This window comes from Dunckerocampus dactyliophorus, chromosome 3 (genome assembly GCF_027744805.1).
Source record: "Dunckerocampus dactyliophorus isolate RoL2022-P2 chromosome 3, RoL_Ddac_1.1, whole genome shotgun sequence".
NCBI classification, from domain to species: domain Eukaryota; kingdom Metazoa; phylum Chordata; class Actinopteri; order Syngnathiformes; family Syngnathidae; genus Dunckerocampus; species Dunckerocampus dactyliophorus.
The window spans coordinates 30,278,888-30,297,330 of NC_072821.1; the positions used below are offsets into that span (position 1 = coordinate 30,278,888).

General features: G+C 37.7%; 1 protein-coding gene across 2 annotated transcripts; it reads right to left on the minus strand.

Moving 5' to 3' along the window:
* Positions 1 to 1,077: 1,077 nt before the first annotated feature.
* LOC129179067 (uncharacterized) lies at positions 1,078 to 17,960 on the minus strand. 2 transcript variants are annotated; one of them, XM_054771894.1, is made up of 15 exons: positions 17,809 to 17,960; positions 15,373 to 15,578; positions 14,425 to 14,562; positions 12,889 to 13,027; positions 12,611 to 12,815; positions 12,221 to 12,532; positions 11,972 to 12,113; positions 9,724 to 9,867; positions 9,587 to 9,646; positions 9,303 to 9,361; positions 7,392 to 7,582; positions 6,923 to 7,323; positions 4,599 to 4,698; positions 1,815 to 2,016; positions 1,078 to 1,713 (listed from the first exon to the last, which is right to left on the minus strand). In XM_054771894.1, exons 1-15 carry the CDS (start codon positions 17,932 to 17,934, stop codon positions 1,577 to 1,579), a joined length of 2,562 nt encoding a protein of 853 aa, XP_054627869.1. In that variant the 5' UTR covers positions 17,935 to 17,960; the 3' UTR covers positions 1,078 to 1,576. The 2 variants fall into 2 exon arrangements, with proteins under 2 accessions (XP_054627869.1, XP_054627870.1); XM_054771895.1 differs by having other exon boundaries at positions 1,079 to 1,713; positions 12,635 to 12,815.
* Positions 17,961 to 18,443: the final 483 nt, after the last annotated feature.

An 18,443-nucleotide genomic window follows, 5' to 3' on the forward strand; every position in this document is an offset into this window, starting at 1 on the left:
GACAGTGTTTAAATAAGAGAGAAATGTGAGAAAATGTTCATGCCTGTCTGAGAAAAGTGTATAAAGCTTATGGTCAGGGGTTTTACAGCCTTAACATATACTGTATAATAATTGTAAAAATAAAAATAAATCGGCTACTTCGCGGATTTCACTTATTGCAGGCTATTTTTGGAACATATCCCCCCTTGATAAACGAGGGAACACTGTATTCTACAGTGGTCACCAGGTGTCAGCGTGTCAGCAATGTTACTGTAATGTCCGGTGAGACACACAAGCATGAGACAGAAAGCTTTCATTGCAGGTTTGAGTTATCTCACAACAGGCACAGTAATGCCTAACATGGGCTACTGTTGCGGCCGTAACCCAAGCCAAGCTAAAACTCAACTCTGAACCCCCGACGTCACTTCCTGTCCACCCCTCCCCCACTCAGCTCCCCGAGCACCGGAACACATTTATAGCGACACACACAGGAACAAGTCTTATTTCTGTTTTAAATGACTTATTTTCTCTTTTTATATGTATTATATTGTATAACAGGTGTCTGGAATAGGGGTGGCTATAGGGGTGTTACTTCATCTCTAGAGGGCTCTAATAATGTTAAAAACCGTATTTAGAAGGTCGTAAACAAGCGCTAACTACGAAAATATTTTATTTTTAAATAAAGGAATCCTTCTTCGCAGTCTGGAACCCATTAACCGCGGTAAACGAGGGATTACTGTATTAATTTTAGGCAGAGCCTCACCTATCATAATGAAAATAAAAATAAAAAATAAAAACTGAAATGACAGAAAATAATTGACAACCACTTACTTGAAACATTTTTGGTCGTAAAATTACGAGGAGTTTCATCATCCAAAAACAATAGTTAGAGTCTGTAGTGATGCTTATGAAAATGACCTTGTTCTCCTGTAGATTTTACTAAATGGATCATTCAGGAAAAAACATCCCAATCTCAACAGTGCATAGTAAATCAAATTGCTTTCTGTACTCTGTAATGAACACTGAGTTGTTGGTGAGTGATGTTCACAGGTACAGTATATTTATATGTACTTAAACAAAATAAACATGCTGGATACAATAGTGTACAAGTATAAGAATGTTTATTTTTTTATTGGTTGTCAAACAAGTGTAACAAACTTTGATCAATGACACAACGTCTTGTCATGCATCCAAATCATGTGTTCCCATTGACTCACCCTCGCCTGGTAACAGCCTCTCACCACTGATGGTATTTATATTGTTCACTTTTAATATTGCAACCATTTTACTTTTACCCCCAAAATCTTTTGATGTGTATTTTCATTGTGCACAAATCCTGTATATTAATATGCATACCATTTTTAGGATTTTCATGGCATTTACACTCAATTACAGAATGTAATAATATTGTGATTGCACACAACAATCAAGCATTAGCACGTTATTAATTGTTGTTTCAAGGTTAATCATATGTCGTACATTTCATGCACCCCACCCAATAATTTGCATACCCAAATAGCACATCTGATTGCAAACAATCAAAATCTAATTTGAGATGTAGCGATTTTGGAATTCTTTCTCTTCTAATGCTTTGTGTTTAGCTGTCAAATGTTGGCAAAGGTTGATATTTAACTCTTGACATTTTGGCTTTGTAGATGACCACCGTGCTGATCATGCCAACAACTGCGAGAAGACATCCAGCGATGAATACCAGGTTCAGATTCAAATTTAGTGCTGTAGAAACAAAGCAAACCATTTCAAGAGAAGCAAAAAAAACCCAATTAGCATTTGGGGCAAACTATGAGGGAAATGCGAAGTCATACTCCATATCGTACCTGTGCTTCCATCACTCTCTGCTGATTTCTTCAGACGCAATGGGCCTTGGGAAACAAAGTGGTTGGCACTCTGGATGGCAGCTTCTCGCTTTCTGTAATGGTGTTCTTCCTGGCCTGGCCACGTGGAGTTGATGCATCCTCTGGAGCACCTGGTAGAGGGTACACCCGCCTCACACACCAGCACTGAACAGCTGATGTACACCTGAATAAAATGGGCAAAGTGTCATGATACAGTACAGTATATGCAGATAGAGCACGGTCTGTAAATTGAATGGCAATCAGAGTTGTGAAATTTTCATCTGTTCATCCACTTCATGCAAAAATACAATGTGGTGAAAAGCATTTATAAAACTTGTCATATAAGATGAAAACAACTGATTGCGACACTTTATTCCCAAACAAGTCCGTCCTCATCTACACACGTTGGGCTGACATTAATTTCGGGGGCCTTCAGGATTTATTCAAACAGTTTACTTTTATATACAACGTACATCTTCAATGTTTTTTAGAAATATAAATTTGTTTTCCCCCTGTAATTTACAGTGTCAAAATGACACATGTTGACTCAAATATACAGTATACAGTGGATTTGTGACACCCCAAATTTGCAGATTTTTGCCCAAAACATATACACTCTTCAAAGGTAAATAACATTTATCATTACGTATTATTATATCATTTTTATTATTGTTTTTTTCATTAATTATCCTCGTTTAATATTGCTACTGCATCCAAACTCATATTTACATACATACACATATACTGTATATGTATACACGTACATGTAGTACCTATATCATTGGTAATATTACCTTTTCCCCTACTTAAGAACAATTCGACTTAAGAACGGTCGTCTGGAACCAATTGTGTCCGTTAGTTGGGGACTTAGTGTATTTTGTTTATTTTGGGAGTATCAAAATAGACGCTCATAGGACGCTTAAAGGCATAGTTTGGATTTTTTGACATGAAGTTGTATGACATCCCCATCAGCAGTGTACTACACCAACAGTGACTCACCGCCCCAATTGGTCCCGTGAGTCCAGTTTTGATCGCAGATCCTTGACGAGGAACGTAGTTCCGCTTAGTTGCTGGGGCCATTTAAGTAAAGGGTTTGGCTTCTCAAAGCAATATGCGTTGAAACGAGTAGTACATTTGCATAACAAAGATGCCTCCTCAATAAAATTAGACCTATCAAAACGCTTGGAGTTCTAGTTGTCTCCTGCCGTATCCCTGCGCAGTCGCCTGTGCATTCGTGTGTATGTGATGAAGACGCTCACGGTAATGCCACTCTTCTTCCCCGGCAGAGCGCCACGGTCATCTTGTTTACGTATGTGTTACACAGCGGAAGAAGATGCGAGCGTCATCACATACACACGAATGCACAGGCAACAGCGCACAAAGATATGGCGGGAGACAAATAGAACGCAGAGCGTTTTCTGAGGCCTGATTTTTTTGTGAAGAGGCATTTTTGTGATGCAAATGTATTGCTCTTTTGAGAAGCCAAACTCTTTACTTAAATGGCCCCAGCAACTAAGCGGAATTACGTTCCTCGTCACGGATCTCCGGCCAGAACTGGGCTCACGGGACCAACTGGGGGGGTAAGTCACTGTTGGTGTAGTTCTGTACACTACAGATGGGGCTGTCATACAACTTCATGTCAAAAACCCGAACTATCCCTTTAACCTGCAAGCATGCCTTATGAATTCTAATTCTGAATTAGCATAAAATAGTATTATTTTGAATACATAGTGTACTACTAAAATCAATACTAATCTATAACCTGCAAGGCTTGATGGGAACAGGAAGTTACCCAGCATGCCTTGCAGGTTATAAATGAGTATAAAATAGTATTGTTTTGCATGTACAGTCATCCCTCGCCACTTTGCGGTTCGAATTTTACGGCTTCACTTTGTTGCAGGTTTGAATGACCTCACAACAGGCACAATAATCCCTAACACGGGCTACTCTTGCCAAGCGAAACTCAACGCTGAACCACTGACCTCGCTTCCTGCCCGCCCCCCACTCGGATCCCCCAGTGAACACATTTACAGCAACAGCATGAGGCTTATTTATGTCTTAAATGTCTTATTTTCTTATATTATGTCTACTATATTGGGCAATCGGAGTGTAAAGGTGACTATAGGGGTGTTATTTCATGTCTAAAGGGCTCTAATAATGTTAAAACCTGTATGTAGAAGGTTGTAAATATGTTTTCTGTGTTCTACTACTTAACTGTAATAGTGTAGTATATATTTCCATACCCGCATCGGCCATGTGGTACAGTTACATTGTGTGTTCCACATGTGTTATTTTGGTTGCCCCATGAGTGACGGAGGTGTTTGGTTTGATGACCTTCTGTCGGTTTGTGTTATTGTCAATATGTTTTATGGACGTCACAATTACTCATACGCCTGCCAATAGTGGGGATCAACTACATACACCCCCACTAATATTTGGTTAAATGTTCCTTAGTAAGTTTCACCTCTACCAGATGCTTTTTGTCGCCATCCACAAACTTCTGGCATAATTCTGCCTGAACACTTCTTGGTGGAGTTCATATAAAGTGAAGCATAGTCCATAAATGTTCTATTGGGTTGAGGTCTGGGCTTTTGGGAAGGGTCATTCCAGAAGCTTAACTTTAACCTGACTTATCCATTCCAAAACCACTTTTTATGTGTGTTTGGGATCAGGTTTCGTCCATCTACAGTAGCTGTTGATTTGAGGTGATGTTGACAATACATGAAAGAATTTCAACATTTTCTACTAAGCACTGAGCCAGCTCACCTGATCGTGAAGTCCAATGAACTTGAAGGCCTCAAGGCTGAACCTGAATTCCCGCTTATGAGCAGGAGGATGGATCAGAAGTGTTGGATCCACCGTACATCTAATCAGAGCACAGAAGAGAATTTTCTCAATGCGTTACACTAAACCCAATCACATTCATTTCTCTAAAAATATATTAAAGTGTGATTTATTTCCTACATTTGGGCATAGATGACTGATGTGATCTTTGCTTTGTAATTTGATTAATATGCTACGACACTTGACATTACAGTAGCTAGGGCGTGGGCGGAACGATCCAAATATTGATAGTATCAATACCAAGTGTAACATTGGTATCACATCAGTGCTTGATGAGGTTGTCCAAAGTACGGCCAGGACTCCTTTTGTGGCCCGGGGCACGTTTTAAAAATATAATTTAACAAGAAAACAAAAAAAAACAACAGCAAAAATAGAAAAATCAGCAGTAATTTTACAAGAATAAGGTCAAAATATTAAGAGAAAAAAGTTGTACTTACACAAGAATAAAGTCATATTATGAAGAAACATAATACAAAAAGAATTGTCATTTTAGTAGTATATAGTTGAAATACAAAAGAAAAAGACTTTAAAAAAAGTTGTAGTATTATGAGAAACAAACAAAACAAAGAATTAAGTTGTAATTTTGGGAAAGTTGGGTTGGGGGAAGTTATAATGTTACGGGAATAAAGTCAAAATATTGTGGGAATAAAGCATAATATGAAGAAAAATTACAAGAAGAAAGGTAAAATAATTTTTTAGAAAAGGAACAGCAGGCATTGAATAAACAGCAGGAATAGGAAACGTCCGAAACAGTAAAAGTTATATAATATTATGGGAATAAAGAAAAAATATTATGGGAATAAAGTCATAATTATATGAAATAGTTGGAAAATTTAAAAAAGCAACAGCAGAAATAGAAAAAACAGCCGTAATTTTACAAGAATAAAGTCAAAATATTAAGAGAAAAATAAGCTGTAATTTTACACGAAGGTCATTTTAGCAGCATTTCACCTACGGTATATAAAAAAAAGCTGAGATGCAGTTTCTGAGCATATGCTGGTTCAAAATATCAAAGTGACCCTTGCATCCTTTCATTTTGGTGGAGAAAGTTTGGACACCCCTGCTGTAGCCGGTAAAGTCAGGCCTTCAAAATAAAGCAGCACCAGAGCAGGCAGTTGAGTCTTCACACCAGCAACCCTGCTGGAATTTATTTTTGTGTGTTTGAGGGCGCTGGCTTTTATCTTAAATTTTCCAATTGTCTGGAAAATGTCAAAATTTCAAATGCAAATGTTGACAGGTATGTTTACAGTTAATGTAAATGTTTTAGAAATAGATACATAGTTCAGTTGAACAGCTTTTAACCAGTATTGCAAATAAAAGCTCTTAGGCGGTGGTGTTTAGACATTTTCCAGTGAGGGCCACATAGTAAAAAATGAAAGGATGCAAGGGCATATTTTGTAAAGCAACACATGTACATAGGTATGCTAACGAGTTATATATATTTCGAGGAAAAACTGCATCTCAGCTTTGTATGATATGGGTGGAAAAGCTTATTAGTATGAACGTCGGTCTTTGCTGTTTTTTTTTTTCATTTTTGCTGTTTTTTTAAATTATATATACTGTATATATATATTTCAACTTTCTTTTTCAATAATCTTCATACATTTTCTTTTCATAATATTGTGACTTTATTTCCATAATATTTGTACTTGATTGCCGTAATATAACTTTTTCTGCAAACAAATTTTTTGCAAGTTTTGTTTGTTTTGTTTGTTTGTCACAATATTGTGACGTTTAAAAAATAACTTTTTTCTTTAATATTTCAACTCTATGCTACTAAAATGACATTGGTTTTTCTCATAATATTACAAGTTCATTCTTGCAGAATTGCGCCATTTTTCAGGTGAGAACACGATTTTTTCCTCATAATAGTCGAACTTTAAAATTACAGCAGTTTTTTTCCATTTCTGTCTTTCTATTTCAACTTTCTTCTTGTACATTTTCCTCTGGTAATTATGACTTTATGACCATTAGGGTCATTAGGGTCGCGGGGGTATGCTGGAGCCTATCCCAGCTGACTTTGGGCAAGAGGCGGGGTACACCCTGGACTGGTCGCCAGCCAATCGCAGGGCACATATAGACAAACAACCATACTTGTGGACAATTCAGAGTCGCCAATTAACCTAACAGCCGCTAGCCAAAAATGGCCACAGGGCCGCACTTTGGACACCTCTGCTATAGGAAAATAATATTGTTTTTTGCCCTGAGCATTTCGCTTCCGATAAGATGCCCTTTGTCTTTCTTACCCGTTTTCAATGATAGTGTAGGTGGGGCGGTAGTTGGGGTTGTCATACGGAGCAGCTTTGCACGATTCCACAAAGAGTTCAGTGTTGTTGAGTGAAGTAGAGGCCTCTATTTTCATGTAAATCCTGCTTTTTAGGTCATATTCCAGAGGGTAAAGACTGGGACTAATCATTGTTTTGAACCAAACATTTGGGAAGAACTCAAACTGGTAGGTGAAAATGCCAAAGCCCTTTTCCCAAACGGTGACATTCTTTCTGTGTGCAGTGAAACTCTGCGTCACATTTCCCCGCTTGGCATACTGGCAGCAGAAATCCAGTTCCAGCCTGTTTTTCCGTGTGATGGTGTCTTGGAAGTTGTCCACGCTGTTGATCTCATTTTTAAAAATAAGATTTTCATCATCCTCCTGCAGAGTGAAAGGTTATAGACTGAGTCCTGTGTGCACCAGAGGTGTTAAGTACGTGTAACTCTTACCTCCAGCTGAGTGCCACAAGAGTTGAGGGGGACGATGGCAACGATGTGCGTGCTGTTGGAGTGCGTTTGGAGGTTGCAGTCAATATTGGCTGAATCACTGAGATGGAGCCGATCCAAATGTATTCCATGGAGGGAAGTTTTGCTCACGGCCACCGTCATATTGGACTCCGTACAGATCACCGTAGCTTTAACTAAAAGTGATACATATATAATTATTATTTTTTTGAACCGCTTTGCTCCGGCACATTGTCCTGAAAACATAGATGTTGGATAATAAATGAAAGACGGTGCTTAAGTATGTCAAAATGTTACATTAGTCTATTGTATATGCATTTGCCAAGCCAACATGGGTTTTATCATTCATCACACTCCAGTGTGACTAAATGTACAATTTATATTTTCTTGACTTATCATGTGTGCCATGTTGATAATATCCTAAATGCAATATTAAAAGTAGTCCCTCGTGTACTGCGGTTAATTGGTTCCAGACCCGATAAGTGATAAGTCAGTTTCCGCGAAGTAGGATTCCTGATTTATAAATCAAATAGTTTTGTAGTTAGAGCATGGAAATCTTGTTTACAACCCTCTAAATATATTTTTTCACATTATTAGAGCCCTCTAGACATGAAATAACACCGCTATAGTCACCTTTACACTTGTATTACCCGATAGAGTAGCTATAATACGCCATTTAAAACATAAAACTCATGCTCATGTGTGTTGCTGTGAATGTGTTCTGTGGCTAGTGGAGCTGAGTGGGGGGGTGGACAGGAAATGCTTTTTAGCTTGGTGTGGGTGGGTTACGGCTACAACAGTAGCCCGTGTTATTAAGGGATTATTGTGCCCATTGTGAAATTATTCAAACCTGCAGTAAAAGCCTGTTGTTGTGGTGATCAAGTCTGGTGCTTGTGTGGCTCACCAACATTACAGTAACATTACTGACACCTAGCGACCAGTGAAAAGTATTACATATCTACGTATCTTTAAATGAGTCTTCTGGAACCTTATATTTGTATTTTACTTCATTTTATGCTTTAAAAATGCTTCATTTAGGCCAAAAATATGTCAAATTTGCATACTCATTATTCCCTCGCTACTTTGCGCTTCAAATTTTGCAGCTTCACTCGGTCATGTTTTTTTCAAAAACATTTGAAATAATAAATCATGCTGTTTTGTGCTTGAATGTGGCCTATTATTAGTAAAAACAAAATGCCTATTTAAGTAAGTGATAGTATTATTTGCCTAAATTAAACATTTTCAAGCATAAAATGGATAAATGAAGTAAAATACAAATAAAAGGCACTCAGAAGACACATTCAAAGATGTTATGATGATATGTAGTATTCAACACTAATCACTACATTTCACTAATGTTGCTGTAATGTTGGGTGAGACAGACAAGCACCTGACTTGTTGTTCATCAGAACAACAGGCTTTTATTGCAGGTTTGAATGATCTCACAACAGGCACAATAATAATAATCCCTAGCACGGGCTACTCTTGCGGCCGTAACCCCTTGACTCAACTCTGAACCACTGACATCACTTCCTGTTTGCCCCCACTCACCTCCCCTAGCAACGGAACATATTTATAGCAACACACACTCAACCAGGAGTCTTATGTATGTCTTAAATGGTTCATTTTCTCTTATTATGTCTAATATATTGGGTAATACGAGTGTAAAGGTGACTATAGGGGTGTTATTTCATGTCTAGAGGGCTTTCATAATGTATTTAGAAGGTCCTAAACAAGTTGTCTATGTTCTAACTATGAAAATATTCCATTTACAAATAAGGAATCCTACTTTGCGGAAATTCACTTATAACTGTCATGTCTGGAACCAATCAACCGACATAAACGAGGGATTACTGGACAGTATTTGTATTCAACAACTGCATTCTACCGACTCACTTGTCTCATTCCGAACATCAAGCAGAACACACCTCATTTCAGACTGATAGACCTTTGTTCTGCAAAGAATAGGTGAATCCAGTTAAATGATACATAGTAAATAATATATGTTTGAAGTATGTTTTTGAAGTCTTTTATGACCAATGCATCAATAAAGTTTTTTTCATATACATCTTGTGCATGGATGACACCATAATCTCATATCTTATATTTAAGACATTCTATTATATTCTATCGAGTCATATTTTTTGCATACCTTCCATTTCGAATGAATAGTTACTTACGGGGGAGGAGTGTTATATTGGGGGTCATAATAATATGGCTGAGGTGTGGTTTGAGCGGACCTGTGGGATATACAGTATAACAGTTTAGCTTTTACACATCTTTTTTTCATGCTAAAATGTGTTAACTCAAGACTCACCATGTGATTGATTCAACAGCAAAGCAGAGTGGGTGATGTCCACCTATGTCACCAGGCCTGGGTGTCCACCTTAGGACAAACTCATCATGCGTGTTTTTGTACTTCTTCATATTCTTTGGCCCACTCGTGATGATGTCATGTATTCTGCATCAAAACAAAACAAATCATCTTTAATCCTGCTCACTACTGAATGTACCTCTATTAGATGCAATAGTTAGATACAATATACAGTACTTTATTAATCATGGGAGGGAAACTAAGGAGTTGCCCTTAGATTATTTTGCAGGTGCTTCTAAATAGACTACCGGTCAAAAGTTTTAGAACACCCCAGTTTTTCCAGTTATTTATTGAAATTCAAGTCGTTCAAGTCCATTGAATAGCTTGAAATGGGACGAAGGCAAGGGGTGAAGTGCCAGAGGTTAAAAAAAAGTAAGGTTACCCAAAACTGAAAAATAAAGCGTATTTCAGAATTATACAAAAAGGCCTGTTTAAAAACAAAGTTCGGAACACACTGTGGTACTATGCCCTCGTGAACATCAGTTGAACAGAATTGTACTGGAAACAGTAATTTGCTGCTGCAAAAATGGCAAGAAAAAAGGGAACTGACCATCTTAACACTTAAAAATGTAGGTTTTGAAAAAAAGAGTGTTGTAAAACTTTTGACCGGTAGTGTATATATACTAAATATATCAAAAAGGGCCACAAGGAAAAACTGCATTCTGCTTTGTGATATAGGTGAAATGCAACTAAAGTGATTATTATATTATATTTTCCCCCATAATTTTACCAGTTTATTCTCGTAAAATTGCAACTTTTTTCTCATTCGATTATGACTTTTTCTCATAATATTTTCACTTTATTCTTGTGAAATTACAGCTGTTTTTTCTGCTGTTTTTTCCCCCAACTACAGTATTTTAGCTTACCTCTTTTCAGTTTTCTTCTCGTAATTATGACTTTATTCCCATAATATTTTGACTTTATTCCCTGAATATTAAAACTTTTCTCCAATCAAATTTTCCAAAAAATTACAACTTTATTCTTTGTTTTGTTTGTTTCTCATAATATTACAACTTAAAAAATATTTCAACTCTATGGTACTAAAACCAAATAATTTTTTATCATAATTTTACGACTTTATTCCTGAAGAATTGTGACTTTTTTCTTTTCATATTTTGACTTCTGCTGTTTTTTCCATTTCTGCTGTTGCTTTAAAAAAAAAAAAATACATTTTCTTCTTGTAATATTGTAACTTTATTCCCATTATATTTTGGCTTTATTCCCGTAACATTATAAGTTTTTCCCCAACCTAATTTTCTAAACATTACAACTTTGTTCTTTGTTTTTGTTTGTTTCTCTTATTACAGCTTTAAAAAAAATACTTATTTTTCTGTAATATTTAAACTTTATGTGACTAAAGTGACGTTTTTCCTCATAATATTACTTTATTCTTGTATAATTACGAGTTTTTTCTCGTCAGATTACAACTTTTTTCTCATAATATTTTGATTTTATTTGTTTCCATTTCTGCTGTTGCTGCTTATTAGTTTTCCTGTTGAATTATATTTTTAGAATGTGGGCCATACAGTCAGGAGATGTGGAAAATCTGGGTTCGAATCTCCGTTGGGCATCACCGTGTGGAGTATTGCATGTTCTCCCCATGCGTGTGTGGGTTTTCTCCGGGTACTCCCACATTCCAAAAAACATGCATGTTAGGTTAATTGGTGACTCTAAATTGTCCATAGGTATGAATGTGAGTGTGAATGGTTGTTTGTCTATATGTGCTCTGCAACTGACTGGCGACCAGTCCAGGGTGTACCCTGCCTTTCACCCTAAGTCAGCTGGCATAGGCTCCAGCATACCCCTGCGACCCTAGTGAGGATAAGCAGCATAGAGGATGAATGGATGTGAAAAAATAGCTGCAAATGGCCCATTCGGCCGCACTTTGGTCACCCCTGGTCCATCCATCCAACCTGGATCTTCTGACCGTGAGGCAGACGTGCCAACCACAAGCTATGATGCTGCCCTTATAAAGATATTTGAGTAAATGCAGTACAGTATATTCTTGGGGGTAATCGTAACATGATCATTTATGTCAGTAAACAAATATGTGATTGTTGTTAGATGCAAACATATTCAACTAAATCATTTCTCATGGTTTCAGTCCATTCTAGCATTGGCAGTCTCCCTCCATCTTCTAATGATTTTGTAGCTTTTACCTGCTGGGATGAACATGATGGTCCTCACTTACGTTGTATAACTAGCTAGTGCTTTGACTCTGATTGCCACTTCTTTGTTGATCTCTGCGTGGATGCGTTCTCCATTTCGAGGCGTTGGATATACTAAGGTCGGTAGGTAGAGTCCTTCTTGACATGAAGGAACAGGGGGGTCCACTGAAAGTCAATTAGAGATCAATTGAAAATATATTGTAGTATCATATAACCTGGTCTGTATAGTTTATGGCATGATATGGTTGTAGTACAAGTAAGACCTGACTTACCCAGTAAAGAAAATTGCAAAGGTAGTTTGCCAAGAGGTGGAGTTCGGGTGTGCGGATGTCTTGCAGTAGTACCACCTTCTGTTGTAGAGTTCCGATGCGACCATGGGTGTGTGGTTGTAGTCCTGTGTCTTGTTGCGATCAGCAAGCGCGACGATGGCTGTCCTGTTGTAGCGTTCCAATGCGACCATGGTTGTGAGGTTGTAGTCGACCAACGCGACCATGGCTGTCCTGTTGTAGCGTTCCAATGCGACCATGATTGTGGGGTTGTAGTCCTGTTTCTTGTTGTGTTCTGCCAGGATGACCATGGGTGTCCTGTTGAAATCGACCAACGTGACCATGGGTGTTGTGTTGTAGAGTTCCAATACAACCAAGTGTGGTGAGATGGTGTACCTGCTTTGGTTGTGGTATACCAACCTGGAGAAGGAGTGGCCCAGGCAGCTCTCTTTCCCCTATAAGTGAGCGGAGGCCTGTAGGAATGGGATCCATCACTGTAGACAAGTGTGATGGGCTGTTGGGGAAAGTCTTCCACCACTAACTCAAATCCAAAAACTCTGGGATCAGAATTTGTGTAGTTGTAGCACAAAGTGCAAGTGTCCTGGACGATTTAAGAATATTTCTGGTTATTCAAAAGGCAAAAAACATTTTTTGTTAGCAGATTTTCAACAAACCTCATCCAATTGAAAGCCCGCAGGCTGGGTACAGGAGCTGCATTCTGTATTGCGATGTAGTCCATATCTGCATCGGACTCGGTCACCGTCAGGGTCAAAGGCCAACATTTGATAGGTCCGTGGGCAGTTTTGAGGAACTCTTGAGCAAACAAATGAACAACTCAACTTTATAGGAAAAATAGATTGATTTCACTTTTTATGACAGAAGCATATTGTTCACAACAAGCAATGAAAATAAACTATAAATATATTTTTTCATGCTTATTACTGGTAATGATTCAGTCAGTAATGTGCCATACATCTAGGTGGTTTTGGGTTTGAATCTCAGCTTGAAGTTCTACGTATTTGTGGAGTTTGCATGTTCTCCCAAGGCTTCCATGGTTGTTTACTCCCACATCCCAACATCATGGTTCATTGGAGACTACATTTGGTGAATGATTTTTTTGTTTAGGTGATGTATAGTAGAGTTGGTTGGCGTGTGGAATAAATTAAGTCCTGTAGCATTTACTGTGGGAATGAAACTGGAGGAGTGTGTTGGAGAATGAGCTGCATTTGCTGTGGCGGGCTGCTGGCCTGCGCTGGGAACACCTCCATTCCCTTCCCCCACCCCTCCCCTGGTGCAAGTCTCGGGTTCATATTGAAAAAGTGTCTTTATTTGTGCCTAGAGTTGATTGCCAGAACAACAGGCTTTTATTGCAGGTTTGAATGATCTCACAACAGGCACAATAATCCCTAACACGGCTGTAACCCTCGCCAAGCTACAACTCAACTCTGAACGCACTTCCTGTCCACCCCCCACTCATCTTCCCTAGAACTGGAACACATTTACAGCAACACACACAAGCACTAGTCTTATTTATGTCTTAAATGTCTTATTTTCTCTTATTATGTCTACTATATAGGGTAATAGGAGTGTAACGGTAACTCTAAGGGTGTCATTTCATGTCTAGAGGGCTCTAATGATGTTAAAAGCTGTATTATAGTATAGTATAGAAGGTCGTAAACAGGGTTTCTATGCTCTAACTATGAAAATATTAGCCTTAAAAGTACAGGCAAACCTCGCTAACCCACTAAACTTGCTTCGCAGTACACCCCTCAGAGTAACACGGTGATTAGTTCCAGCTCTCAAAACAATCTCTCTTCAATAAAAATCTAACTAGTCGACGAGTGTCACGATCGCTCTCTGATGTGACACTCCAGAAAACACCGTTCCTAGCGTTTCCTCAGAAAGTCACACGATCAGCCAGCGACAAAAGGATCAAAACCGCGTCAGAGGGAATGGCACAGTGACTCCACAGAAGCATTACCAGGCCTAACTCTTGTCACCTTTTGTGACAGATCCAGAGGTGTTTCTCCCGATACACCACTTAAGGTGCTGCTGCTACCAACCCCCCCCCCCCCCCCCCCCCCCCCCCCCCAAACACTGACACTGGCCAGGCCACATCCTGCTTAGGCCCAGAGATGTCCAGAACTGTTGCTGGAATCTACACAAGGCAATATTTTGAGAAGAGGCTTACTGTGCCTTTTGAGCCTTACCGAAGGAAAGGTAGCGTGCCAATAACTGGTGACGTGTTTGGCACTCCGGTGTCAGATCTTGTACCCAAATCCACAGTGGTCAGCAGCCTCCAATTGCCAAGGTAGTTCCGGGTAGGAATCCAGCAACAGCTAGCCGACCTGAGAGGTTTGTAAACAGCACTCTTGAAATACAGCTGCTTTGGAAAATAGACTTAGCATAATACATTATTATTGTGTAAGTCCACAGTTGTTTTTTTTACTGGCCCACGGCACATTCTAAAAATATAATTTAACAAGAAAACTAAATAAAAAGACAACAACAGCAAAAATGGAAAATCAGCAGTCATTTTACAAGAATAAAGTCAAAATATTAAGAGAAAAGTTGTAATCTAAGAAGAAAAAGTCGTAATTTGACAAGAATAACATAATATTATGAGCAAAAATAACGTCATTTTAGTTGAATTATGCTGAAATATTAAAGAAAAAAAACTATATTTTTTCAAGTAATAATATTATGAGAATGACGATTAAGCAGCATAGAAAATGAAAGAGTATTATGAAAAACAATCAACGAATAAAGTTGTAATTGTAACTCGTAATATTGTGAGGAAGAAAACATACGCTTTTTTTTTGTCGCAACATTATGAGACACAACCAAATCAAAACAAAATAAAGTTGTTATTTTTGGAAAATTAGTTTTTTGAAAAAAGTTATAATATTATTATAATTAAAATTTACAAAGATTATTTGAGAAGAAATTTGAAATATTTGGAAAAATAAAAAAAAACCAGCAAAAATGTGAAAAAAGAGCAAGTTTCATACTTTTATACAAAGATCATCCTGTCATTTTTGGAAAAAGTTTGGACACACTTGGTTTATGTGTTCATATATTGACGAGGAGCTGTTTTCGCAAAACTAAACTGGCAGCAATCATTTAAAAATGACCCCAAAAAAAAAAAAGAATCGTACCGCAGAGAGAAAGGTTTGTTGGAAGTGAGATGTCTTGTGGTCACTGTCTCTGCCTCACACCATTTCCTGTTATATATGGGTGTGTTGGTGCTGGAATCAAGTACACTTCTGTTGCTGTAGACTTCCCACCCACAGGAACCGTTGTAACAATACATGGACTGATGGGGGCCACACCCATCGAAGGTCGCCCTGTTGCGAATGTGGACCTGTGGACAAGCATTCAGATAAGAAAATGTCAGATGGTCACAGATGAAATGACAAAAGAAAGCTGTGTTAGAGGTACTATTGAAAAATATTTTCAAAATTCTTATCAAGCTGTCTGGAGGAAAATCCATCACACCATTCCAAAGGATTCTGGTAATTTTTTGCATTGTGTAGGTCAGCGGTGTCCAAAGTGCAGGCGGGGGGCTATTTGTAGTCCGCGGCACATTTTAAAAATATAATTTAACAAGAAACCTAAAAAGCTGAAAAAAATAATATTAGGAGGAAAAATACGTCATTTTAGTAGCATAAAGTTGAATTTTTTTTAAGTTGTAATATTATGCGAAACAAACAAAGAATTAAGTTGTAATTTGGGGGGAAATTAGGTTTGGGAAAAAGTTATAATATTATGAGAATAAATTCAGAACACTGGGAATAAAGTAATTTACAAGAAGAAAGTTGAAATATTTTTTAAAATTATTTAAAAAAGCAGAAATTTTAGTCAAAAGTCAAAATATCAAATAAAAAGTTGAGAAAAAAAGTAAACATTTTACTAGAATAATCTCGGAATATTATAGGGGGAAAAAATGGACGCGAGATGCATTCACGGACACTCCGGTGTCACAAAAACGGCTTTATAATGCACGTAAATAAACAGGAAGAAAAACAAAAACATGAAGTGGGTATTCTTACCACTCACTTCGTAACTCTTAATTCGGATGTACAATTTGCTACATTTAAGTATGCTGGAAAATACACGAAAAACAAGTACGGTAAATTTACCTGAAATGATGTGATGTCTTTGAACGCAACCCCTCATTGCTCATAATAACCCAGTTTAAAGGGTGATTCAAATGTTCTGCTACTATTAAAGAGACTAGTGTCAGACAAATAAATTTTAGGCTTCTGTGGTATCTTGTAGCTTGGCTGACATATTCAGTTCATTTGGAGCTGTTAGTACATACAAATATATATAATCCTCTCCTGTCATTTATCCTTCTGTTGATTAAATACAGTAAAAATGGCCATATTTCAGACATAGTTGGTAATAGTGATTAATCATGATTAATTAATTTAAAAATTGGGATTAATCTGATTAACATTTTTAATCATTTGTCAGCCCTAATTTTAACCAGAAAATTTTGCAATTTTTCTCAATTCAATTAAAATTTTGCAATTTTTCTCATAACATTGTGATAGAAAACAATGTCAGTTTAGTAACATAGAATTGAAATATAAAAACAGAGACTTAAAAAAAAAAAGTTGTAATATTATGCCAATAAAGTAAAAATATCATGGGGAATAAAGTCATAATATTATGAAAATAAAATTTATGAAGATTATTTAAAAAGACATTTGAAATATTTGGAAAATTGGGGGAAAAATGGGGAAAAAAGAGCAAAGAGCGAAGTTCATAGTAATAATATGATGTTTCACCTATATCACAAAGCTGAGATGCAGTTTCTTCTTGAAATATATATAAATATATATAAAGCTGCAGGAGAACATCAGATGGGCCCGGATGAAAATATCTCAATAGTCAAGGGAGAGCTTAAGAATGTGAGGTTCTGCATTGGTGACGACCCAATACCGACGGTGTCAGAGCAACTCGTCAAAAGCCTGGGCAGATGGTACAAAGACCAGGTGCAGGTACTAAGGCAGTACATCACGACCAGGCTGGACCCAATATTGACATCCTTCCCATGGCTGAGATAAAGTTCCCACGCCACTGTCAACAGCCATGCCTCATGTGATGCCTCATGTACTGTACTGGCACAAACATTTTCCATCAAGTCCTGTGTATTTATGAACGTACCTTTTTAGCATATCGACATGTGTTGCTTTACAAAATATCAAAGTGGCCCTTGCGTCTTTTCATTTTTCACGTGTGGCCGTCGTTGGAAAAAGTTTGGACACCCTTAGTCTCGGGGCTGAGACTGGATGGAACTGATTAACCGATTAATACAAACAATTCAAATTAATCAGCTAAGAAAATAATCATTAGCTGTAGCCCTGCTGTGCATGATAATATTATCGCATAATACATAATATATATTTTACTGAAACACATTTAAAAACACCAGTCCTCATTTTGTATATTCCGACTTATAATAAATCAGCCATCATAATTGACAAGCACAAAAACATATGAATTTGTATGCTTTCATAAAGTGTTGGTCATTATAATTATAGCACGTGTGCAGGATGAAATGACAATAGTATTCAATCACTCACTATAAAAGTCCCATTGGAGCTTTTCCCTCCATAGCTGTAGGTGTTGACTCCGCCATAGTGGTGCGATGCAGACACCACTGAGAACAGGACCAGATGCAGCAGCAGCAGCAGCGGTGTGGAAAGCATGATGCTCCAGGCTCACCTTCTCCCTACCCAAGAAGGTGTGTTGTTGGCATCCGCTTTCCACATCTTTATATACTGTATACACAAGTGCTGACCCCCCCCCCAGCACCTAGTCTCACCAACTTTACTGGTATGTCCAGTATCCTTCATAACAATGGGTCAAACGGGTTTCACTGAACAAACAAATGTTGCTGACAGCTAATGACATTTGTTGTTGTTTTTAGTTTTCTTGTTAAATTCTATTTTTAGAATGTGCTGCAGGCCAATGAAAAAAACAGCTGTGGGTTCCAGATTCAATCTTTTTGTTGTTGCCGCAGAATCATGATCATTTTCAGTGCCAAATTTGTTCACTTTTCTTTTGCAAACTGATAAATGTCATTTCAAAGCAAAAGTGAACGTTTGCAATACATTACATATACAGGGTCAGGCAAAATGATCTGACACATTTGTAGGTTAAATAAAAGGCAAATAAGGTAAAGAAACAAAAAAGTGTTTTTATTTTCGAAAAGTAC